At 43.0% G+C, this 17,500-nt stretch overlaps 1 protein-coding gene across 1 annotated transcript in view; it reads right to left on the reverse strand.

Annotated features, from left to right (window-relative positions):
• Positions 1–12,254, reverse strand: part of myt1la (myelin transcription factor 1-like, a) — a 78,200-nt gene extending 65,946 nt beyond the window's left edge. Inside the window, exons 1-3 of the mRNA XM_053337457.1 lie at positions 12,200–12,254; positions 11,442–11,475; positions 5,021–5,083 (exon numbers count right to left, since the gene is read on the reverse strand). Coding sequence (XP_053193432.1) covers positions 5,021–5,083; positions 11,442–11,475; positions 12,200–12,254 — 152 coding nt within the window. The remainder of the gene's footprint in view (positions 1–5,020; positions 5,084–11,441; positions 11,476–12,199) is intronic.
• Between the last annotated feature and the right edge of the window lie 5,246 nt (positions 12,255–17,500).

A 17,500-nucleotide genomic window follows, 5' to 3' on the forward strand; every position in this document is an offset into this window, starting at 1 on the left:
TGTTCAGGGTTTAGATTTTTTGTTTTGTTTGTTTTGTGGATTTAGACTTTGGACTTTTCTTTACTTTATATTTATTTATATTTGGGGGGGGGGGGGGGGGGTTCTGCTTTGTGTGAAGTGAATTTTAGCTTTTTGGATTTTGGGATAACAGATGTTTTTATGTTTGGTTTTGGGGATTTTTTGGGGGGGTGGAGGGGGGGTGAGGGGGGTGGGGTTGTACTGTAGATTTTGAAGGTCTGTGCTTTTGTGTTTTCTTTGTGTTTGTTTGGCTTTTGGGGATTTAGCTTTTCAGATCTTTGTTTTTCGGGGACTTTTTTTTTTTTTTTTTTTTTTTTTTGGTTCTCCCCAAGAAGTAGAGTGGAGCGGTTCACTGACAGACTCCGCAGACTCTTCCAAAACAATCTCACATATGATCAAAAGCCAAAAAAAACATCTTTAATACCAACAGTGGGGGTTACAGGTCACTACAACAAGATAATAATATAATAAAAAATATATATCATCATTATAGAGGAGGGAAGTAAAAGATTTAAAGTCTTCCCATAAAACTTTATATGTAATCCTTTAACCCTGCTGTCGTCCTCTCCGGGTCAAATTGACCCCATCTCTCTTTTGACTGTTCCTTCTTTCCTTCCTTCTTCCCTCTTTCTTTATTTTTTCCTTCCTTCTTCCCCTCCTCCCCTCTTTCTTTGCTTCCTCCTCCTTCCATCCTTCCTTCCCTTCCTTCCTTCCTTCCTTCCTTCCTTACTTTGTCCTTTCCTCCCTCCTTCCTTGTCTCCTAAATTCCTTCCTCTTTTCATTCTTACTACTTTCCTTCCTTCCTTCCTTCCTTCCTTCTCTCCTAAATTCCTTCCTCTTTTCATCTTTACTCCTTTCCTCCCTCCATCCCTCCTTACTCCTTTCTTTCCTTCACCCTTTCCTCCTTCCATTCCTCCTAACTGCCTCCTTTCTTCCTTCCTTCTCTCCTAAATTCCTTCCTCTTTTCATCCTTACTCCTTTCCTTCCTTCTGTCCTTCCTTGACCTGAGGACAACAGGAGGGTTAAAAAAATGGACATTAGATCTCGATTATCATCTCTATAATGGTGTGGATTTCTTTATTTTTATCATTTTATAGTGAATATTTTTAGAGTTGGACGAGGTATACTTCTGCAGAGGGTTTCTTTGCCCTTTGCGGCACCATCAGTCTGCTCTGCCAGCGATTTGCCATCCTGCCCTTCTCATTATCTCTTCTGTTACCTCAGGCGTCAAACCACCGCTGTCCTGAGCTGTGCAACCTCTACAGTATACGCCAACCCTCCCACACACACTCACACACACACACACACACACACACACACACACACACACACTGAAAACAATACCATGGAGACGCTGCTCCAAAATAACCTCGAAACTTCTCAACCAGTGCTTTGATTTCATAATGGGTGTCTAAATCTGATTTTTCTCTGTTTTACCTAAATAATGGAGAATGCTTTGATTTCTATCCTCCATTGCTTCATATTCACAAGCTTCAAATGATTTTTTTTTTCTCTTTCTCTGAGTGAAAACCTTTGTGTGGTCCACTTTTATACCTCCATGCAGCACTCGCTTTGATGCATAGTCCAACAGCTTTTTTTGCAAAATTTAGAGTTTTAGAGAGAGTTTTCAATTTGTGCCGAATAATCAGCGAGTAAAAAAAAAATGAGTCAGAAGCGAATGAAAACATCAGAATAAATTCCCTTGATTGGCATATAGCTGAAGCTCTTCTTGCAGTTTTACCCCCAAAAAAACTAAGATTTCTACATTGGACAGGAGCTGAAATGACTTCTGGAGAGAGACAGTTTTTCCTGCAGAGACCCCCTACATTTGTTGGTAATTCACCATTTCGGAAAGCGACCGAGATCTGAAGCAGAACCCATCAGCCCGTCAGCCCGGGGGGGGTTGTACTGCAGGACGGACAGACAGACAGACAGACAGAGAGCCATCGGTCGGTGTGACTCGGGGACTTCAGCCTGATTGGTTTTCTATCTGCGGCCCTGTGACAGAGCGGAGCTGGAGGCTGTGACCTACCGATCGAGGAGCTCTGGAACCGTGACGTTTGACTTATTTATTATTGGTACAATTCGGTTTCTGAGCTGCTGAGTGAGACGTTTGAAGGACCGTTTGCTTTGATATTTATTAGACGTTTTATTTTTCAATTTGTTCATATAAATGTTTAGTTATCCCTCCGTTTGTCCTCTTGGGTCAATTGAAATAAGGCCATTGACAATAATTTACAAGAATATGTGTAAAACCAGCTGTTATAAGTTGGGATGAAGTTAGCTACAAAAAAGGTCTAACACAGAATTGGGTGATAATTTATACATTTGTGCTTAAAAACAGTCAAACCTGCCTTAAAATTAAATTATTTTCCAACACTACAGCCTTATTTCAGACCTTGTTTTAACTGGTTGCAATGTTTTAAACTTCATTATAATCTTCTCTGTATACCTGTAATTATGGTAACTTTCTTTGTAGATAAAATAAAGGTTAATAATCATAATCATAGTCATACTAATCATCATAATAAAACCAGACTGGGTCAATTTTGACCTGGGAGGACAAAAGGGTCAATTTCATTCAATTCAATTTAAATGAGGCCATTGACCATAATTTACAACTTAAACAATTTACAGTGTAAAACCAGCTGTAATAAGTTGGGATGAAGTTAGCTAAAAAGGGTCTAACACAGAATCGGGTGATAATTCAGTCAAACCTGCCTTAAAATTACATTATTTCCCAACACTACAGCTGTTCAAAAGCCTTATTTCAGACCTTGTTTTAACCAATTGTCATCATTGTAATGTTAACTATATACCTGTAATTATGGTAATTGTCTTTGTAGATAAAATAAAGGTTAATAATCATAATCATAGTCATAATAAGCATAATAATAAAACCAGGACAAAAGTTGCACCGTTGACTAAAAGACAACAAGAGGGTTAAATGTCTCACTACATGATTATCTACTGTAAATACTGCTTCAGAAAAAGAAATGATTGGTAGTCATATATGTATTACCTTTGCATCTAAAAATATCACATTAAATATCAGAATAAGCCTTAAAATAAGCTTGTGTGTCACTGTATCTAAACTCTTTGTCAGGTTGTTCAAACTTCACAAAATCCCAGAAAAAGTACGACATCAAATGAAATAAGACATGACCTGTTCGTCCTCAGTTTCAGATACAACCCTGCCTGCTAGGTCAGCTGTCCCTGTCATATAAAACTCTATAAGAAAGATAAATCCGGGCTTTGGAAGATCAAATGTCAGTGAGACATTTCTGAGCTCTGTATTGAATTTATCGTCTCTTATTAAATCCCACTGAATGGAGCCGAGTTATTTGAAATGCCGGAGAAACTGCAACCCGGGAAACTTAACAAGCTGATTAAAATGCAGCGAGACGCAACTTTGAAATTGAATTAATTTAAAAGTAGATTTTAATGGAAAATATTCCCAAAGAATCCTTTTTAAAGAAATCAGAAAAATCTCAGAATCTGATGTTCTTGGCTGGGAAGGTAGCGGACTCTTCAACAATTAGGAGAAAACACACTTTAAAAACTTGTGATAATGAACACCAAAGTTTTCTCAAGCCTTAGACAGTCTTTTCTCCTCCTGATGCTGCTTTTAGCTTCACATACATCCACTTTTTTTTCTGTGCCAACATGAGCGACCTACAGAGACTCTGACTCACCCCGACTGTAAATGTCAGCAGGACTGAGTAGGTGATGCAAACTTGACTAAACAATATATCAGCAAACTTCAGAAATGCTCCTCCGAGACTTCTAAGAGTCATATAATTATAAGATTTAACCCTCCTGTTGTCCTCTGGTCAAGGAAGGAAGGGAGGAAGGAAGGAAAGAAGGGAGGGGGGGGGGGGGGGGAAGGAAGGGAGGAAGGAAGGAAGGAAAGAAGGAAGGAAGGTAATGGGGAGGAAAGAAAGAGAGAAGGAGAGAGGGAGGAAAGAAGGGAGGAAAGGAAGGAAGGAAGGTAATGGGGAAGAAAGAAAGAGAGAAGGAGAGAGGGAGGAAAGAAGGGAGGAAGGAAGGAAGGAAGGAAAGGAGGGAGGAAGAAGGAAGGAAAGGAAGGAAGGAAGGTAGGTAATGGGGAGGAAAGAAAGAGAGAAGGAGAGAGGGAGGAAAGAAGGGAGGGAAGGAAGGAAGGAAGGTAGGTAATGGGGAGGAAAGAAAGAGAGAAGGAGAGAGGGAGGAAAGAAGGGAGGAAGGAAAGGAAGGAAGGAAAGAAGAAAGGAAGGAAGGAAGGAAAGGAGGGAGGAAGAAGGAAGGAAAGGAAGGAAGGAAAGGAGGGAGGGAGGAAGGAAGGAAAGAAAGGAGGGAGGGAGGAAGGTAATGGGGAGGAAAGAAAGAGAGAAGGAGAGAGGGAGGAAAGAAGGGAGGAAGGAAAGGAAGGAAAGGAAGGAAGGAAGGAAAGGAGGGAGGAAGAAGGAAGGAAGGAAGGAAGGAAAGGAGGGAGGAAGAAGTAAGGAAAGGAGGGAGGGAGGAAGGGAGAAAGGAAAGAAGGAAGGACGGCAGAAAGAAGGAAGGGAGGAAGGAAGGAAAAAAGGTAATGGGGAGGAAAGAAAGAGAGAAGGAGAGAGGGAGGAATGAAGGGAGGAAGGAAGGAAGGAAGGGAGGGGGGGGAGGACGGCGGAAAGAAGGAAGGTAATGGGGAGGAAAGAAAGAGAGAAGGAGAGAGGGAGGAAAGAAGGAAGGAAGGAAGGAAGGAAGGAAGGAAGGAAAGAAGGAACAGTCAAAACAGACGGGGTCAAGAGGACAACAGGAAGGTTAAAAGACTTTAAGTGAAGCAGCAATAAAAAGAGTCGAAGCATCATCAGAGGAAAAAGAAACCAAACAGCACCAGAATGAAACGGCACAGCTGCATCTCCACTTCTTTACTAAAATCCAAAAAAACTAATCACCCACTTAGAGAAATACCTCCAGCGACACTTGGACATCACTTCTGTTAATAATGTATAAAACATGTGGAGCAGTTGGTTCATACCTGCGGTGTCTGGCGTACTTCCCGCTGACGTGACCGCTGCCATCACAGCCGGGGGTCGGACAGCTGAGGATGAAACACACAGAGCAAGAGCTTCACTAACATTAACATTAACATTAACAGTACTGTAGTTCACGATGCAACAGATGAACCTGAACGCATCGTTAAGTCTGGATGTGTGTTTTTCATTCATTAGTTTCTGTCGTCCTCCCGGGTCAAATTGACCCCGTCTGGTTTGACTGTTACTTCCTTCCTTCCTTCCTTCCTTCCTTCCTCGCTCCCTTCCTTCTTTCTTCTGTCCTTCTTTCCTTCCTTCTTTCCTCCTTTCTTTCCTTCTTCCCTCCCCCATTTCCTTCCTTCTTCCTTCCTTCCTTCCTTTCTCCTTTCCTTCCCTCCCTCCTTTCCTTCTTTCCTTCTTCCTTCCTTCCTGTATTTCTTTCTCCTTTCCTTCCTTTCTTTCTCCTTTCCTTCCCTCCCTCCTTTCCTTCCTTCTTCCTTCCTTCCTTCTTTCCTCCTTCCTTGCTTGACTCGAGGACAACAGGAGGGTTAACCTTCCTGTTGTCCTCCCGGTTCAAATTGACCCCGTCTGTTTTGACTGTTCCTTCCTTCTCCCTCCCTTCCTTCCCTCTTTCTTTCCTCCACCCTTCCTTCTTTCTTCTGTTCTCTTTTACTTCCTTCCTTTCTCCCTCCCTTCCTTCCTTCTTTCTCCCTCTATAATACTGATTGAATGAGAAGTTTTTGCCCCTGCCTGTAATCTGAAACAGGCTCAGCAAACATCGCCTTTAGTCTTGTTCTATTATTGTTGGTGTAGTGGCAAACTTATAATAAAATGACCTGAAAATGCTGAGGATAGAGAATGAACTTTCAACATTACTTCTAAATGTGTTTGGCCTTAATTTAGAGAAGATAAACACGTCTCACGCAGCAGCAGCTTGAAGTATTTTTGTCTCGATGTGTTTTTCGTGGCTGCAGTCGGCAGCTCAACTCTCCCGAGCTCTGAGTCACTCTGCTGCAGCTTTCATGCTGCTCTGCCCCGAAGACGCACAGACCGCCGGCCAACGCACACCGCCTGGCTCCAGGGAATCCACGCCCGCGACCTCTGACCCCCACAGCGCAGAGCTCCACCCACCCTCCACCCATCATCACCTCATCCACCTGATCTATATACTCCTTCACTGCAGGCCGAGCACGAAAGACAGAGAGGCTGTAACATCACGAGTGCAGGCAGCAAGAGGAGGGAGAAGAGGAGGATAAGGAAGAAGAGGAGGATGAGGAAGAAGAGGGAGAGGGAAAGAGAGAGGAGAAGGAAGAAGAGAGGAGGAATGGGAAGAAGTGGGAGATAGAAAGAGAGAGGAGAAGGAAGAAGAGGAGGATGAGGAAGGGAAAAGGTAGTGGAAGACTGGAAGAAAAGTAGAAAGAGAGAGGAGAGAGGAGGAAGAGATTGAGGAGGGTGGGTAAAAAGGGAGCTGTAAAGAAGTAGAGGGAAAGAGAGAGGAGAAGGAAGAAGAGTGGAAGGAAGAAGAGGAGAATAAGAGGGGGAACGGTGGTATGATGAATGGAAGAAAAGACAGAGGAAGAAGCAGGGATGAAGTGGTACAAGAAGAGGAGTATGAAGGGATGGAGGAAGAAGAGGAGGATGAGGAAGAAGAGGGAGAGGGAAAGAGAGAGGAGAAGGAAGAAGAGAGGAGGAATGGGAAGGGAAAAGGTGGTGGAGGACTGGAAGAAAAGTAGAAAGAGAGAGAGGGAGAGGAGGAAGAGATTGAGGATGGTGGGTAAAAAGGGAGCTGTAAAGAAGTAGAGGAAAAGAGAGAAGAGAAAGAAGAAGAGGAGAATAAGAGGGGGAAAGATAGTATGATGAATGGAAGAAAAGTAGAAAGAGAGAGAGCAGGAGGAAATGGTGGGTAAAAGCAGGCTAAGGTGGAAGAAGAGGGAGGGGGAAAGAAGTACAGGAAAAGAGGAAGAAGGAGGAGAAGGAAGAAGAGGGAAAAAAGTGGTGAAAGGCTGGAAGAAAAATAGAAAGATGGCGAGGAGGACGAGGAGATTGAAGAAGGTGTTTAAGAGCGGGGTAAGGAGGAAGAAGCAGGGATGAAGTGGTGGAAGAAGAGGAGTATGAAGGGGTGGAGGAAGGAGAGGAGGATGAGGAAGAAGAGGGAGAGGAGGGGGAAATGGAGGAAGGTGGGTAAGAGGGGGGTAAGGAAGAAGAAGCAGGGATGAAGTGAAGGGGGAAGAAGAGCGTGTGGAAGAAGAGAGAGGGAAAGAAGTACAGGAAAAGTGGATGGGAGGAGAAGGAAGAAGAGGAGGAATAGGTAGGGGAAAAAAGTGGTGAAAGGCTGTCAGAAAAATAGAAAGATGGAGAGGAGGATGAGGAGGATGAGGAGATGGAGGACGATGGGTAACAGCAGGGTAAGGAGGAAGAAGCAGGGATGAAGTGGGGGAAGAAAAAGAGAAGGAATAAGAAGGGATGGAGGAAGAAGAGGAGGATGTGTGAGGGAGGGAGAGGGAAAGTAGAAGCGGAGGAGAAAGAAGAAGAGGAGGAACAGGTGGGGAAAAGGTGGTGGAAGACTACAAGAAAAGTAGTAAGAGATGAGCAGAAAGGTGGAGGAGATGGAGGAGGAATCAGGATGAAGTGGGGGAAGAAAAAGAAGTAGAAGAAGAAGAAGAGGACATGGAAGAAGAAGGAGCTGTAAAAGAGGTGGAAGGGAAGGAGAAGGAAGAGGAGAAATGGGTGGAAAAGCTGGTGAAAGATTAAGAAATGTAAAGAAAGAGAAATGAGAGAGGAGGAGGAGGAGATGGAGGAGGGGATGGAGGAGGAGGAGGAGATGGAGGAGAAATCAGGATTGAAGTGAGGGAAGAAAAAGAGGAGGAGGCGACAGAATGAAGAGGAGGTTTGTTCAAGGTGAGGCGGCTCAGCAGAGACTGATAGTGTTGCCTTATTGATCTCAGGGGTGTGTGTGTGTGTGTGTGTGTGTGTGTGTGTGTGTGTGTGTGTGTGTGTGTGTGTGTGTGTGTGTGTGTGTGTGCGTGTGTGTGAGTGTGTGTTAGTGTGTGTGTGTGTACTTTACAATTATTTGACTTTTCCTAAAACTTTAATCTACTTTTCCTTCCTTGGTGAGACACTTTCATTTGTTTCCAAAGCAACTGAATCATTGTGTTTCTTTCTGGATGTTTCTGGAGTTTTATTTTCTTAATTTCAGCGCAGGGATCTGACTCACACAAGAGGAGGAGCTGCAGAGAGGAGCTCAATTATCTCAACACTTCAACACAAAAAGAGGATTTCTTTTAAACTTTTGTTGTTGAGTCTGGTTGACTAAGTTGGTTTTCCATCTTGGTACAATGAATTAATCTATTAACCCTCCTGTTGTCCTCGAGTCAAGGAAGGAATGGAGGAAGAAGGAAGGATGGAGGAATGAAGGAAGGAAGGAAGGAAGGAGGGAAGGAAGGAGGAAGGAAGGAAGGGAGGAAAGGAAAAAAAGGAAGGAAGGACGGAGGAAGGAAGGAAGGAAGGAAAGGAAAAAAGGAAGGAAGGAAGGAGGAAAGAAGCTATGTAAATAAAGCTGCCTTGCCTTGCCTATTAACGACGGAAGGGAGGGAGGGAGGAAGGAAGGAAAGGAGGGAGGAAGAAAGGAAGGAAGGTAGGAGGGAGGGAGGGAGAAAAGAAGGAAGGAGGGAAGGAGAAAGTAAAGTGAGGAGGAAGGGAAAGAAGAAAGGGAGGAGGAAAAGGAAGGATGGAAGGAGGAAATAAGGAAGGAAGGAAGGAAGGAAGGGAGGAGGGAGAAAGGAAAAGAGGAAGGGAGGAAGGGAGGAAGGGAGGAAAGAAGGAAGGAAGGAAAGAAGGAACAGTCAAAACACAAGGGTGTAGTAGTAACCCAGTGTAGATTCATCCGCTGCTTAAAATAGTCCCTAATAGATGCAGCATTTCCTCCTGTTTGTTCAGCTCTTTTGGATAATTACTCATCCTCTTCTTTTTTTTACTCTACATGTTTGTGACCTGTTTTCTAAAAGGTTTAATCCAGGTGGGACTGCACCACTTTGAGAAGGAAGGAAGGAAAGGAGGAGAAGGAGGAGAAGGAGCGACTCTTTCTTTTTTTCTCTCCTTCTGTCGACTTGGCTGCGACATTATCAAGGTGCCTCGGCTCCGTCAGAGCTTCTGGGCAAACCAACCAGCACCACCTCTGGGACTTTTGGACCAGGACTAGTTCCCAATCCCCCCGGAGTTAAAAAGTTAAAATTCAAATCTGTGGAGCAGCAGAAAACGCAGCTTACTCCTTTCCTTCCTTCCTTCCTTCATTCGCCCTTTCCTCCCTCCCTCCTTACTCCTTCCTTCCTTCCTTCCTGCCATCCTTCCTCCTCCATCCCTCCTTACTCCTTTCCTTCCTTCCTTCCTTCGGCCTTTCCTCCCTCCCTCCCTCCCTCCTTACTCCTTTCCTTCCTTCCTCCTTTCCTCTCTCCATCCCCCTTTACTCTTTTCCTTCCTTCCTTCCTTCCTTCATGCGGCCTTTCCTCCCTCCCTCCTTACTCCTTCCTTTCTTCCTTCTCTCCTAAATTCCTTCCTCTTTTCGTCCTTACTACTTTCCTTCCTTCCTTCCTGCCATCCTTCTTCCTCCATCCCTCCTTACTCCTTTCCTTCCTTCCTCCTTTCCTCCCTCCATCCCCCTTTACTCTTTTCCTTCCTTCCTTCCTTCCTTCCTTCCTTCCTTCCTTCACCCTTTCCTCCCTCCCTCTCCCCTTACTCCTTCCTTCCTTCCCTCCTAAATTCCTTCCTCTTTTCGTCCTTACTACTTTCCTTCCTTCCTTCCTGCCATCCTTCCTCCTCCATCCCTCCTTACTCCTTTCCTTCCTTCCTTCCTTCCTTCATTCGGCCTTTCCTCCCTCCCTCCTTACTCCTTTCCTTCCTTGCTCCTTTCCTCCTTCCATCCCCCTTTACTCCTTTCCTTCCTTCCTTCCTTCCTTCCTTCCTCCTTTCCTCCCTTCATCCCCCTTTACTCCTTTCCTTCCTTCCTTCCTTCATTCGGCCTTTCCTCCCTCCCTCCTTACTCCTTCCTTTCTTCTTTCTCTCCTAAATTCCTTCCTCTTTTCGTCCGCACTACTTTCCTTCCTTCCTTCCTTCCATCCTTCCTCCTCCATCCCTCCTTACTCCTTTCCTTCCTTCTTTCACCCTTTCCTCCCTCCCTCTCCCCTTACTCCTTTCCTTCCTTCCCTCCTAAATTCTTTTCCTCTTTTCGTCCTTACTACTTTCCTTCCTTCCTTCCTTCTCTCTCTTCTTAAAAGTTAAAATTCAAATCTGTGGAGCAGCAGAAAACGCAGCTCTGATTCCCACTGAGCTGGAACAGATGATGAGTTTTAATATCACGCCACATGCTTTTTTTTTTTTTCCAACCCCTCCCTCCCTTTTTTCCCACCACATCACAACACAATGAGAAATTAATTTATGTGTTTATCCCTCCAGATTAGTCAGATTAGTCCACAACTGTGATGAAAATATGAAATTGCTCGAGACACGCTTACAGTATTTCTAAGTATTTGCAGTCATTTCTACTTCAAAGCGTCTCCATCCATCCGCCCCTTGTTTCTCAAATTCAGGGTGAATCATTCAGGGGGGGGGGGGGGGGGGGGTTTCTGCTGCTCGGCTCAGGAGCTCACACGGCACCACCAGGACATGTTGTTTACAGTAAAGCGCTGACCTGGATCAAACCGGGTTCAACCATAATCTGCTGCACACACCAATATTTGTCATTTTTACTAAATGAGATTAAATGAAGCAGAAACACCACCTTCTTCTTCTCTCTCACACACACACAGGTAGAAGTGATATTCAGCTTTACTGCTTTCTTTCTCCAGTAATGCAAAAAGAATTTATAGAAAGACATAAAAAAGTAATAAAATTATTAGTCCCTCCCTCCTTACTCCTTTCCTTCCTTCCTTTCTTCCTTCCTTCATTCGGCCTTTCCTCCCTCCCTCTGTCCCTACTCCTTCCTTCCTTCCTTCTCTCCTAAATTCCTTCCTCTTTTCGTCCTTACTACTTTCCTTCCTTCCTTCCTCCTCCATCCCTCCTTACTCCTTTCCTTCCTTCCTTCGCCCTTTCCTCCCTCCCTCCCTCCCTCCTTACTTCCTTCCCTCCTACCTTCCTTTCCTTCCTTCTTCCCTCCCTCCTTCTCTCTTTCTTTCCTCCCCCTACCTTCATCCCTTCCTTCTTTCCTCTGTCCTTCCTTCCTTCTTTCCTCCTTACTTCCTTCTTTCCTCTGTCCTTCTTTCCATTCATCCTTCCTTCCTCCTTTCCTTCCTTCTTTCCTTCCTCCCTTCCATCCTTCCTTCTTCCATCCCTTCCTTCCTTCTTCCTCCCTCCCTCCCTTCCTTCCTTCCTTCCTCCCTTGACTCAAGGACAACAGGAGGGTTAATGAGTGTGGACCAGCGGAGGTTCACCTACCTGAATAACTCCTGTGTTACTGCTTCCACGGCGGCTTCAGACAAACACAGAACAAATAGAAATAATGTTATAACTTCAACAGTCTGCAAGTTTATCAACAATAATTAACACATCTACTTTCTGTGGGCTTCAAATGAACATTTATTCACGGTCAAAGTCAAGTATTAACTATTTAGCATAGACTTAATGTACAAATCAATCATGAATTTGTGATGAAAACTTTAGTTAAATGATTTACTAAAGTGTTTAAGATGCTTTGCAGTATGCATGAGTTTAAATATTTTATATGTGATTTAGATTACAATTATCATGTTTTATTATATAGTATTAATATCCAATGGGGGGGGGGGGAGACTAGTATCGGATTGCTCTGGTTTTTATTATCAACACAAAGCTATTAAAGCTCAAGTGAAGTAATCAGTATTAATAATAGATACAGATGTATGTTGTTTGCTGATTAAGAAAATAATATTATATAAGACTAAGTAAGAACAGCCAAAGGAAAGTTTTTGTTCTTTAATTAATGGAACAATGTTCTTTTGTTTTCAATGTTGGGATATTTGTATTTGAAACCCAAAACATTACCTCTTACCACCCACTTATCTTTTTTAAACAATGATTTGTAGGCAGTGTCAAAAAGTGGTTTGTCTCAATAAATACTTGTTTTTTTTTGTTTTTTTTACACATTTCGTCTTTTTATTCTCTTGGTTATTCAATAATTTACTTCAAAATATGATAGTTAGGGGCTGCCGTCATACCTCGGACTCCTTTGGATCTTGTTCGATGGCGTTTTTCAACCGAATTCAGCTCCATCTGCAGAAGAAATACAACACAAATCAACACAGTGAAGCTATAAACAGCTAAATGACGAAATTATATTCTTTGTTCATAATTCTATAAACCTAGCAAATGTCTGGAAACCCTTATCAACCGCCTAGCAACCACCTAGCAACCACCTAAAGCCCATAAAAACCACAAAGTAACACCTTAGGAATCAACTATCAACCGCCTAGCAACCACCTAGCAACCACCCTAAACCCCATAAAAAACACAAAGTAACACCTTAGGAATCAACTATCTGCTGCTTAGCAACCACATAGGTCTCATAGCAACCATGTAAACAGGCTAAGTGGCAGCTAATGTGTATGTTCCTTTTTAAACTTTTCTACTTTTTTATATCATTGATGTTGGTTTTCTTCTTTCTTTTTGGAAGTCATGGAAATTATATATCGTGGTTCATTAATAGTTATTGTTATAAACTTCCAGTAGTTGATGGTGACGTTGTACCTGGTCGGCGCTCGGTGTGGCACCACCTCGAGCTGCTGCAGGCCTCGTATAGCTGAAGAGTCTTTATTGCGAGAATACTTTCAGAAGTCTTCTTCCAGACTCATGATCTGCAAAAAAACAAACACAGAGACACAGAAAAAGTTTCAGTTCTGCTGGATATTAAAGCAAGCTCTCTGTTTTTTTATGTCAAATCGACTGACTTCAGATTCACAGACAGTTTCAATGTCACAAGGCAAAGGCAGCAAATCCCACAAATCTCTCTGCTTATGATAAAACAGATATGCAGTTAACCGGGTTGTTCTGAGACTTAAAATAAGTCTGACAGCAGCTGAAGTTTCCTCAAACAGGACACTGAAAGAGTTGTGTTATAGTTGCACACATCTGGAATAAAAAAGCAGGTGTTGGACCAAATAATTAAATCTGTATCAGCAGCCACACACTGTAGCTCCCAATGCAGGTATAATTGAATTTAAAGTCCGTGTAAAGTAAGAATAAATATGTGTTCTGAGTTTGACATGCCACAGAAAAGTGTGTTGTTAACCACCCTGCCAAATTTGAATGATTAAAGAGTGCCCACTGAGTCTGCTGAAACCCCGCCCCCTACCAAGTGTCACCTGTCAATCAAAGTCACCACCTCTACCAGAAACATGGACACTACGTCTGAGAGCTTTCTGTTGCTAACTCAGCTGCTAGCTTGGCGGCTAACTCGGCTGCTAGCTCGGTGGCTAGCTCGGCGGCTAACTCAGCTACTAACTCAGTGGTTAGCTCGGCAGCTAGCTCGACGGCTAACTCAGCCGCTAGCTCGGCGGCTAACTCGTCTGCTAGCTCAGCGGCTAACTCAGCTAACTGGCTAACTGTAGACTGTAGTAGTAGTAGTGTGCGCTGAATGTATTTATACCTCTACAGCAGCAGGGGCGGGTTTATGCTAATCACCAACTGCAACCCTGCGTCCTCTTATGGGGACATTACATTTTGGGTTAGCTGGACCTTAAACTTCATTCTGCTTATGTTCGACCTGTTGTCCTCGTTCGTACACACGTTTTAGTGCCACCTAGAGGTCACAAAAGCACAATACAGTGTAAAAATGAGATGGCAGCCAAAGTTTGGTTTATTTATGCTTAATAATGTTTGTAGTTTGATACAAATTTGACCAATTTAAGAGAAAACAACAAGCTACGACACTGCTAATCAAGACATTAGAGTTCATTGGGACTTTATTATCGTTGGTGTAAATGTAAGGAAATAAATATCTAAATACACTGGTGAATTAATTGTGTTATACAGTAAAATAAAGTCATTGTGTGCCCTAAATAAGGACATTATTTCAAAAAACTACGCTTAGGTCCCAAATATCTAGGAGACATTATAAAAGCTTGGGTCCTCAGGAGGTTAAAAAAAGAGGTGCTTCTATATTCTAAAAATGTCTATATTATAAAAAAGTATTATATTTAAGATGGTGATAGTCTGCATTGGGAGCAACAGTGTGCAGACTTTTTTCTAGCCTTGAAACCTGCACATCTGTTACGACTTCATTTTTTAGTCTCCATTAAAATGTCTAATTATATTTTTTCTAATGACATTTTGACACTTGCCAAATACCAGCTACACATTTTTAATGATATTTACAAATGTGACATTTCAGCCAGTCGGTCCGTTGGTTCTCCAGAGAGAGATTCGACAGCTTCACCTTTCAGTCACCCCACAGTAAAGCCTGCAAATGACCCATAATTACACCAAGACACACGCTGTGGATGAAAGAAGCCTTTTGCAGAATTCATCATATTTATTCTAACTCTGGAAGGATATAGTTTTTTAAAAGACGTTTTCCTACTGCACCAGATATGAACTTGAGAGCAAAGGGAACCACAATCATCAATTAGCAGAAGTGTAGGTTTTTTTCTTTCTGATTAAGCAGAAACCAACTGTTCAGACGCAGTGAGCACACCACATTATTACTGTTAATATGCTTTTTCATCTCAACGCTTTCCACAGAATTTCATTTTATGGTTTTTAAAGTAGCGAATACACCAGCAGCTGATGTCGTTTCCAATATGAACAACAAGACGTAACACAAAGTTAACTTCTGCTCATTTTATGGATGGATGGATGGATAGATGGATAGATAGATGGATAGATGGATGGATGGATGGATAGATGGATAAATGGATAGAGAGATATGATAGATGGAGAGAGAGAGAGATGGAAGGATGGATGGATAGATAGATAGATGGATAAATGGATAGAGAGATATGATAGATGGAGAGAGAGAGAGAGATGGATGGAGAGAGAGAGAGTAATGGATGGATGAGAGAGAGACAGAGAGAGAGAGATGGATGGATGGATGGAGGGAGAGAGAGAGAGAGGGATGGATGATGGATGGAGAGAGAGAGAGATGGATGGATGGATGGAGAGAGAGAGAGGGATGGATGATGGATGGAGAGAGAGAGGGATGGATGGATGGATAGAGAGAGAGAGAGAGAGAGAGAGAGAGAGAGAGAGAGAGAGAGAGAGAGAGAGAGAGAGAGAGAGAGATGGATGATGGAGAGAGAGAGAGAGAGAGAGAGAGAGAGAGAGAGAGAGAGAGAGAGAGAGAGAGAGAGAGATGGATGGATGGATGGAGAGAGAGATATGCAGATGATGCACTTTTCTTGATAAAGTTACAAAGTGCTTAACGGGGGAAAAAATAAAGAATTAAAAATGAAGAATGATGAAATACAAAAACAAACAGAGATCATAAAACACTATAAATAAAATGAAGTAACACAACAATATCAGTCCACAATACCACATCTCCCTTTAAAATAATGTTGCTAACCTCCGTATGATTTCACCTGGTTAAATAAAAGCAAACATTTTTCGTGAATGACTTCATGCTACAACAACAGGGATCTTTGTCTCTACTGTATTTCATCATCTGTTAACTAAAAGCAAATGTGCCAAAAAATAAGTGTTTACTTTTCCAACCAGAAAACTTCCACACAACACAAGAGCTCACTTTATTCTGAAGTAATCTCAGTAAGACTCGGAGGGGCCCTGCTGGGAGGATTTCAATGCAAACAGCAACATAACTCTGAAGCAGCACCAGGAGCTCGAGAGACAACACTGAGACAACAGTTTGATGATGATGATGATCACAAGAAGGCAGCAGCTCTGTGAGCTTCTCTCTGGCTCAGCGGGGGAGAGGCGGCGGGCCGGGGGAGGATGTGATGGGGGGTGGTGGTGGGGGGGGGGGGGGGGTGGGGGGGGTGGTGTTGATGCAGCGTTAATATAAATGTAAATTCTGGACAGCCTCGCCTGAACTCTCAGCCGAGTCCCATTATGTTCCCACAGCACACCGAGGCCGAGTGCATCTGAGGCCGCCACTCTACTGAGCGCGCTCAGCTGTCAAGAGCTCAGCCGAAAAAAGAAAAAAACCCTCAGTGGCTCTGAAACTTTACAGCTGAGTGTGCTGCACAATAATGTGTGTGTGTGTATGTGTGTGTTCCCATGTACCAACCTCACCAGTGTATGTGTGTGTCTGCATGAATGTGTGTTTGTGTGTGTGTGTGTGTGTGTGTTCCCATGTACTAACCTCACCAGTGTGTGTGTCTGAATGACTGTGTGTGTGTGTGTGTACCTGCATAAATGTGTGTGTTTGAGTGTGTGTGTGCATCTATGTCAGTGTGTGTGTGTGTGTGTGTGTGTGCATATTCTCATGTACTAACCTCACTTATCAGTGTGTCTGCATGCATGTGTGTGTGTGTATGCATCAATGTGTGTGAACACATGCTGCGTCCCCGTTCTGCCTCTGCATGGGAGTGTGTGTGTGTGTGTGTGTGTGTGTGTGTGTGTGTGTGTGTGTGTGTGTGTGTGTGTGTGTGTGTGTGTGTGTGTGTGTGTGTGTGTGTGTGTTTCTACCACTGTGAGGACCAACCTGTGTTTTAAACCCTTAAAATGAGGGCGTTTTTGGACATGGATGACATTTGTAGAAAGTATGGACAGTTTAGGAAAGTCAGGACATTTGGGATAGAGAAGACAATTTTTAATGAAAACATTTTCCGGAAGTGAGGAGATTATTAGGAACAGTTTTTGCAGTGTAAGGAACTTTTTGGACCTGGATGGCTTTAATTGAACACTTGGGCAGCTTAGGAAAGTGAGGAAACTTTTGGAAAGTGAGGACATTTTTCAAAAATCATCTTTAAAAGGAATAAAATTGAAATCTTGTCATATCAACGTGGAATTTAAGAAGCTTTGGGAACAATTGAGCAGTGTGCAGCTACTCCTTTGTTCCTGTTAACCAGCAGCTGCAAAAATGTTTGGGAAGTGTTTTGGGTAGTCTGTTTGAGAGTTCAGACTTGGTTATATATTTAAGTTTCTAATGAGATTCAGGTAAGAATAAGGAGCTCAGTGTTGTATTGAATGAACAATGGTCCTCACAATGATACAGACACAAACATATGTGTGTGGGTGTACAGGTTTTAAAGGTCTAATAATATTACATACAATAATAATAATTAGAATAATCTATTGATGTTATGAGCTGCAGCTGTGAAAAACTAACAAGCAAAAATAAAAAATGTAAAAGCTTGAGCGTTCATTTCGGTGTGTGTGTGTGTGTGTGTGTGTGTGTGTGTGTGTGTGTGTGTGTGTGTGTGTGTGTGTGTCCTATATGGCTGAACTAGTGCTGTGTGAAGAGGAGCTTCCTGCTGTTTAGTATTCAGCCCAACACTCCGCCTGTCTGGTACGATATGATGCAGAGCTCCTATACTGAATCACACACACACACACACACA

Source organism: Scomber japonicus, chromosome 17 (assembly GCF_027409825.1).
Source record: "Scomber japonicus isolate fScoJap1 chromosome 17, fScoJap1.pri, whole genome shotgun sequence".
NCBI lineage: Eukaryota > Metazoa > Chordata > Actinopteri > Scombriformes > Scombridae > Scomber > Scomber japonicus.